Source organism: Leopardus geoffroyi, chromosome C2 (assembly GCF_018350155.1).
Source record: "Leopardus geoffroyi isolate Oge1 chromosome C2, O.geoffroyi_Oge1_pat1.0, whole genome shotgun sequence".
Lineage (NCBI taxonomy): Eukaryota > Metazoa > Chordata > Mammalia > Carnivora > Felidae > Leopardus > Leopardus geoffroyi.
In genome coordinates, this window is record NC_059333.1 from 78383497 (window position 1) to 78395756 (window position 12260).

At 37.6% G+C, this 12260-nt stretch overlaps 1 protein-coding gene across 10 annotated transcripts in view; it reads right to left on the reverse strand.

Moving 5' to 3' along the window:
* Nucleotides 1–12260, reverse strand: part of TP63 (tumor protein p63) — a 230474-nt gene that overhangs the window by 93217 nt on the left and 124997 nt on the right. The window contains exons 1-2 of one of the 10 annotated variants that reach the window (XM_045502605.1): nucleotides 9561–9721; nucleotides 9095–9137 (exon numbers count right to left, since the gene is read on the reverse strand). The exons of 7 other annotated variants lie outside the window; for them this stretch is intronic. Coding sequence is in view for 1 of the 3 variants with exons in the window: in XM_045502602.1 (XP_045358558.1) it covers nucleotides 9561–9602 (42 nt within the window). In the remaining 2 variants the exon portion in view is untranslated. Of the gene's footprint in view, nucleotides 1–9094; nucleotides 9150–9560; nucleotides 9730–12260 lie in introns of those variants that run through there. 2 more of the 10 variants (XM_045502604.1, XM_045502602.1) reach the window with 2 other exon arrangements.

Here is a 12260-nt window from a genome sequence, read left to right on the forward strand (position 1 = left end):
GTGTTCCTTTAAGCTGTCACTTTTAACTGCAAAATAAAACCGAAGTTTCCAGCTATGCAGAAGACATGCCTTACTTTGAAAAGACAGCCATCTATTCATTCCATCCTATTCACTCAATCACGAAAGTAACAATCAATCAGTTTAATAATTACAACAACCCCTGGTGTCTTATTTGAACATGAAAAAACAAACAAACAAAAAACTAGGACACCACGGTTAAGAACAAAATGACTTAAAGATTTCTCAGACATCCTTTAGTGATAATAACACCATTGAAAATAAAACAGGAAAGTGTTTGCAAATCATCAAGCTTATTCACCCAGAGCAAACCACCCAAATCTCTGGTGATGACCAAGAGCCATGCAGGGGACAAAATGAATCAGGGGACAAAATTAATCAGTGTGGAAGCAAGTAAACACTTTTAAGAAGTGACTGCAAAGCAAGATAACAATCTAATCTATTCAGTTTTTTAAAAAATCAAACACATTCTCTGTCCTCATGGGTAACCCATTAAATGAAAGCAGCACACACTTTACACTGTTTACCTCTGTCAGAGTAGAAGTCATTTCTTACTTGGGAAACTTCCCTGTCTTAAAAACTTTCTTGCCACTTAAGGTATAATGGAAATAAATACCAGGGTTCGTGAAAGAGAGAGAGAGAGACAGAGAGGGAGAGGGACCTGTAAGATGTCAAGGAAAACCATATGATTCAGGATGTACAGGTGGAGACAAGGTTTGTGCAATGTTGAAGTCACTTTACTTTTTGCACAGGTTAGTTATAAAGAGCCATTTCTGTAAAAGTATATATTATAGGCCACATTTTTATTTGAAGATACCCCTTCATGCAACAGCAACAGAACATGCCTCCATCACATTCAGGAACATCACTGGGTGGCCCTGGAGAGGATACAGAGATAAGTACCACACGTGCCCTACCCACCAGGATTGGGGAGAAGGCGTCTGGGCCTCCCAGAGAGCAGTGAAGGATGAACAGAGAAGTGCACAAAAGCTCAGGGAGGGAGAAGTTATTCTGAATGGGGGGAGGGGGGGCAGTTCTGAGAAAATGTTAAGGGTGAAGTGGCCTCCCAGCAGGGTCTTAAGAACTGGAAACAATCTGATCTGAAGATAAATATCTGGGGGCGGGTGTTGGAGGTTAGAAAAAAGCTAGGAAAAATACCCTTTCTGGAAACTTACTATTCTGTTTTTCAGCCTTTCAGATACTTTGGGACTGGCTACTGAAATAATTTCCCAGCCTGAGGCTTCTTCTGGGCTTTCTGCTTCACCCAGGGTCACCATTTCTCTCTGTGTGTACGCCCGTGGAGTCCCCAACCTTAGTCTGGTGACAGAGTCTCACATGGTCCATTTAAAAATAATCAAGCAGTTCCCAAAACATCTGATGTTGCCCGTTGGTTGAGAGGGTAATGGTTTTCCTTTTAATTCTGATTCCATCAATAGAGTGACACTAATCCAGACTGATTTGAGTAAACAGGGCATATTCTCCATTGTCTCTGTGATCTGAGAAAGAATAAACTTGAGAAAGCTCACTGCCTGGATTGGAAATGGCCCCTTTGGGTGTTTTTGCGCAAGCTTGAAAGGAAAAAGAAAATGCCTCTACAGAGTTCTTTCCAAGGCAAGCTGACTTTGGGGGTGGTAATTCTCATAGTGGTATTACACTAAACTGCACCTATTAGTGGCTTTAGCACCAATAAGAAAGTAGAACCATTTCTTTTGTAGTGTTTCCAGAAGAGTTGACGAGAGTGTTTCATAAATTTCCGCCCCTGGCAACACACTACAGCTTGACTCAAAATTCCCTCTTTCAGCTTTCATAGGATTTTTTTTTTTTTTTTTTTTACCATTTAAGAAACACAGACAAGATGCAGTTCAGATCACACATTTTGCGTGAGATATCAATTTACACTCTACCCACATCCACTAACATTCCAAAAATGTTTTCTTCTTGCCAGTATTCCCTCACCTAGAACCAACATGTGCTTTACCTTAACACCAGTTACTGAACTTTAAATTGACAGGTAAGTATTACCTGGCAAAGCCATCTCAGAATGGACATGACAGCCTGATTTTACTTTGTCTTTGAAAAAGCAAACCTGAGCAAATTGTATAAACTTAGTCATTATCAAGTAAGAAATACATTTAGAAATGAGAGCTTCCCAAGATGTGTGTTTTGTTTTTGTTTTTTCCAGAGTATGAAAAGGTATGCCTTTTGAATGGGATAGATGTGCTCTAGTATCAGACCAAGTAAGAAAATCAAATACAGGGAAGTAGAAAGAAAAGACTGTATAGACACTCCCTCTAACCACTTTGCTCTGCAAAGAAGGTTGTAAGCAATGTGGTCGTTGATGTTACTTTGCTGTGTCCCCTGATGTCTGCACAAAGATGAAATCAGCACAACCACATTTCGATATTGGGTATTTTCAAAATCCACTTTCTGTTAGTGGAGGATTAGGTTTGTAAGGAAGAGAAAGGGATGAGACATAAGCTTGGACTTCTCCCCCCACTTATCACTGAGGCCAGTTCTCCCTCCTACCCACTCCCCTTTACATTTAAATCAAGTCACTGAGTCGTCTCCCACCCTGAGCCCACCCTCACCTACCCCTCCATTATTTCTGTAATTGCCTACGTGAGATGGAAGTGATGAAGGAGGTTGTGGAAGGAAAGGATATTAATATGGGTGAAGGTGAAGACACGTCTTCCCTCAATATTTCTGTTCAAATCTCAAACGCAAATATGTCACCTCAACCAAAATGAAATTTGAGATATTTATGCAAAGAGTTTTTAATTTGAGTTTCCAAAATCTTGATTTTTTTTTATTGCTGTTTTTGTTTAATTGGGGGTGGGGGGGCAGGGTGTTTGTTTCTTAAATGAGACATTCACATTTGCTTCTGCTCTATTATTTCCTGGTTGGGATTCTCATGTTGGAAAAATATCATACTTGGTATATTCTCTCACATTTACCTCCAGGATTACTATTTGCATTTCGAGCAGTGACCAGAGAAATGGTTTTCTCATCCTGATTCTAAGATGACTATTTAATAAAGTTAATCCTAATTAATAGAAGCAATCAGTCTGGATTCTGTTCCAGCTTTGATTAATTTAAGCATGCAATTACTGGAGTGCCTCGGTGGCTCAGTCCATTAAGCAACTAGCTTCCACTCAGGTCATGATCTCCTGGTTTGTGAGTTCAAGCTCCACATCGGGCTCTTGGCTGACAGCTCAGAGCCTGGAGATTGCTTAAGATCCTGTGTCTCCTTCTCTCTCTACCCCTCACCCACTTGTGCTCTGTCTCTCAACAATGAATAAATGTTAAAAAAAAAAAAAGTAAAAAATAAAAATAACAATGTAATTACTGAGTCCCTATAAGGATAAGATAATTTATCTGTCTCTGTAGAGGTCTAAGGAATGGGATCAGGAAACTCTCAACTTCACCTAGCCCAAGAAATCACGTGGGCTATTTTTTCTCCTTCCCTGCAGGATGACACCTGTCACTCCTACAGCATGTAGGCAAAGTTTTGAATCATGGATTCTGAACCTTGTCCATGCCTTCAAAACATTCATAGTTTCTAGTTCTCAGAACATGGAAGTCCGTACCATATTTTGTTGCTATTTCTACAACAGCTTTCCATTTTGACATACATGCTAAATACAGATCTGTGTTTAAATCAACATTCTCTTTTCAAGTCAATATATCATGCTGGTATATCAGCATCTGGTCATCTGGCCCTATGCAGTTTTTCCTTGTATTTTTATTAATTTTACTCTACTCAGAATGACCTTCCTTCTGCAACTTGGCTGAATTCTGGTCCTCAAACTACATAAAATATTACCTTCAACCTGAGCAGTTTGAAACCATTTCATTGTCTTTGAAAGTCTTTAGTGTCTCCTACCACATTCTGTTTCATACTGAAGTCATTCATGATACCTTACGTTCACCTAGAATTGCGAATTCTCAGACACCAGAGGCTACAACTGTTCACTTCTGCTTTCCTTACACTGCCTAGCAATATGACTGTACTTAATTAGCCCCTAGTAAATGTTGGATTGTAAGGAAATGCTTCTTTCGTGGTGGAAATAATCTAAATGGTTTGTGGATAGGATATCAAAACTACTGTATCTGTTTACCAACAAATTTATACTACTTTTCCATTTTGGGGTGGAGATGGAGGAGATAATGAAATAAAGAGTGGGCCTTCATTTGTAGGGTGATCATATACTTTGTCTTCTAAGTGGAACACTTTTGAAAGAGAAAGTGGTGCTATTCATAATTACATTTGAATGGCATGCATAAATTAGGACAAACCAAAACCAATTGTTTCCAACTTATCCATGGCAGGGACCATAGCTATTAAAGAGAGTAATGCGCAGAGAATGTACAAGTTGTATAAGACTTTAGACATGACCCATTTCTACCCTTCCAAAGTTCCCAGAGAAGTAATGGATATTCTTGCAAGATGGCCAATGTGCAATACAGAGAAATGCATTTTTATACTTCTAGGCTGTCTTGAACAAATGTTCCCCTAGTACAGCTCCAATTATACCACTCTTCTGTTCAAAATCCTTCCATGGTTCATCACTGCCACACTATTAAATGTGATTTGGCCTTCCATGAGACACTCTGTCTTATATTTCTAACTTTATTTCCTAATTTTTTCATGCTTTCACTTCCATTTGAGCTATTTGACATTGCTGGGCACACCAGCATTCACCCCAGCTCTGTGCCTCTGCTGATGCTTATTTCTTCACCCTAAATCCTCCTTCCCTCTCATATTTCAAGGACTTAGAAATTTCTACCCAACCTTACAAGTGCAGCTGCAATTTACTTATACATATAGACTTTCTTGATCCTCCTGTTTCAAGGTACTCTCTTTCTCTTTGATCCTTTATATATCTTGCTCATACTTCTCATATGACAATGAGGATCTGCCCTGTATTATAACTCTATGTACTCATTTCCTCTATGAACTGTAAACTTCTTGGTGTAGGAACTGTTTCTTCCCCTCCTACATACCATCTTCTATATAACGGATGCTTCAGGAAACATTTCTGTGAAAAGAGTAAGGTGGTCCTCTAACCAAAGTTTCCCTCCCCCCATACTAGCACTCACGAATATTGATGAAATTCAAATTCATCAAAAGGTATCAGTGAAAATTATAAGATGTTTACAGAGTTAGTACATTAATAATCTACGCTTTACTATTTTTTTTGCGCCTCCAAATTGTGTTCTTAAGAGAAGATTGGGACTCAAATTCATAACCTAATGTTTGCATCAACGGTTTAATTTTGACACTTCAATCCATTTTCTTTCAGAAGCCAAATCCACTACTCTGTCCGATGTCCTGCATAAGCAACTCAGTCCACCACATTGGTGCTGAATAATAATGCTACATCAGACATCTGACTTTTTTCCTCATGCATTCAAAAGAGAATTCTGAGTCCATCATTTGGAAAACTTTTCATCTTCAAAATAATAAGACTACAGAGGGGTCTTCTGGTATCTGTGTTTATCCTTTCTTATTTACTGACATAAACTGACTCAAAGAATAAATAATGTATTCAATGGGGGGAGCTTAACTTCAAAATATTACTATGAAGGGAGGACTTGTACTTATACTCCTCTATCCCACAAGCTCAGATCTCACTCAAAGCTATCATACGCACCTCAAAGAAAGCTTGGGAACATTTGGGGCAACATATTTCTTAACTGTTTGACCCATAGCCTTCCTTAATGTAACATCTCCTAACTTCAGACAGATCCTCCCTTCATGGGAAGAAGACAGAATCCAAATTGATATTATTCATCATCTGAGGAAAATTTAGTAACTTTGCTTCCAGAAGATGTATGTGGCATGGTGAAAAAGCAACCAATATTTTTTTGGTTGCCATAGCTAACCAGACATTCATTCATGTTTCTCAGTATACTCTCCACACCCCAGCTGAGGATCACTGCTCTCCTAAAAAAAAAAAAAACAAAAAAAAACAAAAAAACAAAAAAACAAAAAACAAAAAACCAACAACAAACAAAAAAACAAACAAAAACAAACAAAAAACAAAACAAAACAAAACAAACATGCTTTTTCCTTATCTAGGTAAAGGATAAGTGATATATTATCACCACTCATTTTTCCAATAGTAGCAAAAGAAGGTATGGTCTCTCATCTGTGATCTAAGATCTCTTTCTCCCAGTCCCCTCTGCGCTTGAGGGCAACCAGTTGTAAAAGAAGCAATGCAATCTAAGACTACAGCATGGAAAGAGGAACACAGCCTGGCTGACAGCTGAATTAAATCTGCAGATTCTGCTTCCGACCTACTATGCTTTTACATATGGTGCTAAACATCAGAAAGCTTAAGATAATACATTTATTAACTATTAAGAGAAAAAAAATCACTCCCATGGGAAAAATGTCTCGTGGAGACTGTATTAGGGAGGAAAGACTTTTTCCCTTGACCATTCCTCTCCAGTAGATTTGCACATCAGTTCTTTAAGGAAACTTTTTTGGAGCATTTACTATGGATCACAAAAGCTCTTTTCAGAATGCTTTCTGTCTCTCTTGGTGTGAAAGAGAAAAAGGTTCAAGTAAGTCAACAGGACTCACTTATCCACCTATGCCTCTCTCTACGACAGAGAGAGAGAGAGAGAGAGAGATCATTAACCCCGATTTATAAAATGAGGTGTTTCTGTATAGGAGCCTTGAAGCCCCGTTTACTTCTAGAATACTGGAACCCATTCACTAAAGTACCTTTCCATCTTCACACAGGAACCCAGACAGACATTTTTAATAAAAATGTCCTAAATGTCCTTCTAAGGAGGACTTTGGAAGTCTCTTTCTGTTTCTCTTTCTCGCTCTCTCTTGCACGCACACATACATGCACGCACACAGCCCAGTTTTGTTTTTTGTTTTTTATTTTTGTTTTTTGGTTTTTTTGTGGGGTTTTTTTGGCAAGAAGGTTGAACTGAAACTTAATCTGTGAAGTATTTCCCTTCTTTTGAGACTCTTTCTCCAGGACTGAGACCAGTCCCAGAGGCAGGGTCATTCCGTGCCTGACACACCAGAGTGGTGCTTCCTTGAAGCCTCTTTCCCTTGTAACCCAAGGGAAATTCTGCCTGTTACATCCTGCCCATGTTCTCCTCCCTTCCAGACCCTTTCACTAACTGTTCACTAACAGTTTCCCAAAATCTAGCTCTGCTTGGAGGGAAAAAAAATTGCAAAGATGTGGAAAAAGCGGTAGAGAAAGAACAGTGTTCTTACATTGTCTTTATCAACCCAAAGAAGCTACTAGGAAATTAATTTTAAAAACTATTTGAAGTCAGAGAATGGGTTATTGTTTCAAACTAATTTTCATTCTCATGGGCAGCCAGATGGCTTTTATTCTTAATCTACCCAATTTTTAACAATTTTTGTGGGATAATAGATCACTCTTTCTGTATCAAGGGTTACTAAGAAACGTTATCTTAAGATAAATTAAGAAGCGTTACAACTTTTATATTAAATTCCCGGATTCTCAGGGCCATGCGGTCCCAGGATATTTTGTATAGTCAGATATAGAATTGCATTTTTTACGGAGGACTAGATATTAAAACATAACACTATACAGCAAAGAAAGCTGTGCTTAAGTAATAGAATGAAAACCAAGCTATAAAAATTATGCATAATATACACATTATTGGAAGGATATAAAATTCACAATTGCAACACACAAAAAGAGGCAGGAAGTTAGAGAAATTCAGCCATATTTTTTCATAGATATCCTCTATACACATTAAAAGCATTCTAAGAGAAAATAGATCACTTGGGCACCTGAGTATACACATTCACCTAAAGTTTTGAAAAACGCAAACCATGGAAAGGTATTTTCTCTCATGATAAGGGTGCTACACTCTCACATATGACATGACTCTTTTGCCTCCATAAAAGGCAATCATTCCTACAGGTTATCTTCTATGCACATTTACGCAGTTTTTTCCTTCATGAGAAATAATCATTACTTTCCACTTGGCATCTTCATACTTTTCTTACAGAAATCTCTAAACCACCTTTTCTTTCTATCCCTTTCTACTTGGACCCAAAGTCAGATCCCAGCCTACTTATAAATATGTGTGTGAAATAGCTCCTTAACAAACATAAAGTCAGATATGATATGACCGGCAGACCACTTATTTAGTAATGAAAACTCGCCAAGGTGGGATCAATCTTTAAAGTCAACTCCATTTTTTTTTTTTTTTTTTTTTTTGGTTAACTGTTTGGTAACATTTTAAGCTAACTTTCAATGTTAAAGCCAAACAAGAAACTCAAGTTTCTCCACTGAGGACGAGCAAGCCTGCTTGAATGTTTTAAAGGAAAATAGGCACTTCCTTTTCCTTCTGTAGATAACTCGATATTTCCCCGGCTATATTTACACAGTTCAGGTGTCTAGACAATAGCATGGTCAGTATGACAACGCAGGCCCTGCTTTGCTGCCCTTTGTGCGATTCTTCCTTTTGCCGTGCACACCGAGTCCTATGCACTTTGTTTTGATTTTTAAGAAGCTCAGTTTGAGTCCTCCAGTCCTCCAGTCTACTTTTCCAAGCATTCCCCTGCAAGCATTTTCATCTGAAACTGAACTCAAGCTCACCACCCGTCCCCCCCTCCCCCAATCTGATTAGTGTCAACACAGCTGCCCTATTCTGAGGAATGTAAACTAATATTGTTGTTAGACCTCCCTCAACCATAGGAAACTTCCTCAAAGCTTTATAGTCTCTTCAGGAGTTGTTTTTTTTTTTTTTTTTTTTTTTCCCCCTATATCCATTTGCCCAGTGATTTAAATCCCTGAGACAAATTTGAGGAGAGATCAGAGAGCCAAATCATCAATTCCAATCCTATATGAGATGATACACATTTGCCACGTACGCATGTATAAATATTTAATCATGCATTGCCCAAAAATAACTTTGTAATTACACAGTGAAAGTCTTAAGTCAATCACCAGACAATAGGAACATTAGTGAAGTCCCCTGAAGATTTTCGATGGGTCTCTGGATTGATAGGATTCAAAACAAAGATGGCTTAACAAAAAAAAAAAAAAAAAAAAAAAAAAAATCTCACCTGGATTATTTTGAAAAAGCTTCATTTGCTTTTAGGATGAAGTCTGGAGATAGAACTGAGAACTTAACTGAGTTAAGACACAGTCAACTAATTTATCTTACTGGTACGTGAGCACACAACAGAGGAGTCATTTCAATGTATCTAGCAGAATGTGAGCTTCTCTTCCAGTCTGTTCTTCCAAAAAGGGATTTTACAAACTCCTGAATATTGGGTTTCTTCAAATACATAACATTACCCAGAAATTTCTCTTTTGTCTTTTCTCCTATTATTTCATTTCCCACTTAAAGGAAAAAAAAATCTTACAGTCACCACAGAAAACATTTACCAAGAAAAGGAGATTCCTATACACGATTTGCAAAACCATTACATTGGGTGACCAAGAACCACAAATATGTAAGCTTTTGTTTAAAAGTAAAAAAATGAAAAAAGCATCTCTAAATGGAGTGCTAAAATCTAAAATCCTTACCTCACTAAATTGAGTCTGGGCATTGTTTTCCAGGTACAACATGTTAGCAGTAAGATTGATCAATGCCGCTGTCCTCTCTTCTGGCTCCAGGATTTTGCCAACCCCCCCACCCCCTCTGAGACCCTGACAATAGGAATCTACTAAGAAGATAACAGAACTCAAGTCCCTCTCTCTCTTTCTCTCTCTGTACATAATTTTAGGTTCCCTAATATATACCCAACTATAGGCATGAGGGGGCGGGACTCTTGTCTTTACCTGTCCAATCCATCAACTTCCACCTGGAGTCCTCACTCCAATGGAGTGAGGCCTCTCCCATCTCATTAAGTAGTTAGAATTCCTTATCACCAATCTTTAAAAGAAAAAGAAAGAAAGAAGAAAAAAAAAAAAAAAACAGGAGAGAGACAGGTAAAACTTTCCCTTGTCTCTTTCACAAGAAAGTGCACTCTCTCCTGAAAACAAAACAAAATCTCCCCAAACAAACCACAAACCTGTACCACCACCAGGACTTAGAGAAGGCATTTCAGAAGGTTATTTTACACTTTGCAACTGAAAAGTAAAACTTCAGGGAAAGCTTTTGGAAGGCCTTTTTTTTTTTTTTTTTTTTTTTTTTTTTTTTTTTTAAACTAGATATGGAGTTTTAAGAATGACTACACAAAGTTAGAAATTAGGAAGAAATACTCAACTCCATGGTTATAGTTCCTCAATGTAAAAATTAAAATCCACTGCCTGATAGCTAAAAAGTTTTTAACTTATTCTCCACAGAGAAATAGTTTAATACAAAGTTATGCCAACATAAGCCATTGGATTTTTCAGAGTATAGTTAAAGAACAATTTAAAACGTTTGGTCCCGTTAACTTGTAAAGACAAACATCCATATTATGTACAGGAAATAGAAACCCTGGGAAAAGTGCCCATTTTTTTTTTTAAGCTCTTAAAAGGAAAAAAAAAAGCACTGCTTCTTTCCATCATTATTTCTTGGGACATGGAATCAATACAATAGCTTATCTATTTGAATATTTATTTTCTCTATTGTATCTAGTTTTCATTAATGCTCAAGGATAATATTTTTTCTATAAACGGATAATAAATTTTAAATAGAAAGAGTAAATATTAAAGTTTGAGAAACCAGTTAGCTCTGCCATAAAATATATTTATATAAATACATAAAAACTGTATTGTAGAATCTGGCCAAACCTTGGTTACCATAATGTAGTGAGGATGAAATGCACCCTGATGATTATTGTTTGATTCACTAGAATATTCTTGTTACTGCTGAGTATTCTATGTAATTCAATTAGATTTATATCAAAACACCACTCCCCACCCCCCCCACTTGGAAAGCCATGTCCCTCTTTATCCTGCCTGAATGGTACAACTGGCAAGACAGCTGGAAGTGGATATTTAGGTTTTTTCCAAAATTTAGGGGTGCCTGGGTGGCTCAGTCAGTTAAAAATTGATTTCGGCTCAGGTCATGATCTCATGGCTTGTGAGTTCGAGCCCTGCATCGTGCTCTGTGCTGACAGCTCAGAGCCTGCCTGGAATTCTCTCCTTCTGCCTCTCTCTCTCTGCCCCTCTCCCACTCATGGCTGTGCTCTCTTGTTCTCTCTCTCTCAAAAATAAATAAATAAACATTAAAAAAAATGTAAAAGATAAGATGACTAGAAGAAAATTAGAAGCCAGGCTATATCAGTTTATAAACTTTAGAAATAAAGTGTGCAAATATATTCATGAACTTAGATTTGCCTCCCTTTTTACTCCTATTTTGCACCCATTAAATACATGCGCATAAAGGATGATGTGATTATTGGCACACTTATTTTAAAGCCCCTAGTCACTAATATTTTTTTGAAAAATATTTCCAATAACCTCATTTGATCTCAAGAGTCCAAGAATATGACAACACTCTGTGACACTACAAATTTATGTCAGACATAATGTTCATTTTTTTCTCTGAAATATTGGGAAAAAATGACTTCTTACTGCCTGTAATGAACGACATGAGCTCTGGGTACAAGGGAAAAAAAGAGAGAAGAAATTACTTACAGAACACAATTATAATTATTTGCACCATGTATTTAAATTCTACACCCACTGACAGCTTCAGAGTCAACAGTGAAGAGCCGATTGTGGCTTCCTTAATTTGTGCTCTATTCCAGTGGTTCAAAAACTTGGGTAACCCTGAGAATCATCCAGAGTACTTCTTAAAAACAGATTTGTGGACCTGGTCCCAGAGCTACTGAATCAGACTCTGCAGGGATGTGACCTCTACAGCTGTATTTTGTGCAGCTCATGAGGCATTTCTGAATGAGTCAGGCTTGGCAATCAATGCTCTAAAGTAAATGCCATTAAGGATAACTGCTCAGAAAGTCAATATTGGATCATTTTTTTTTTTACAATAATAGGGTAGCATAACTATTTGAACCCTAAATCTAGGCCTCACAGACTCAAATGTTGATAATATTCTATCAACATGTAAACAAATGTCATCTTTTACAAAATCAAAAGATTCCCAGCAGGATTGGATGGACTGAAATGCCAAATTCTTTCTATTGACCACCTCAGCCTTTAGCATAATCAAGTCTGAGGACGATGGTCTGTATCTAACATAGCTACTAAGATTCTGGACAAAATCTAAGCCATGTGTATCTTATCTCCCTATCTGCCACTGCTGTTTGGGTGCTCTGGGTAGCTGAGGGGAAA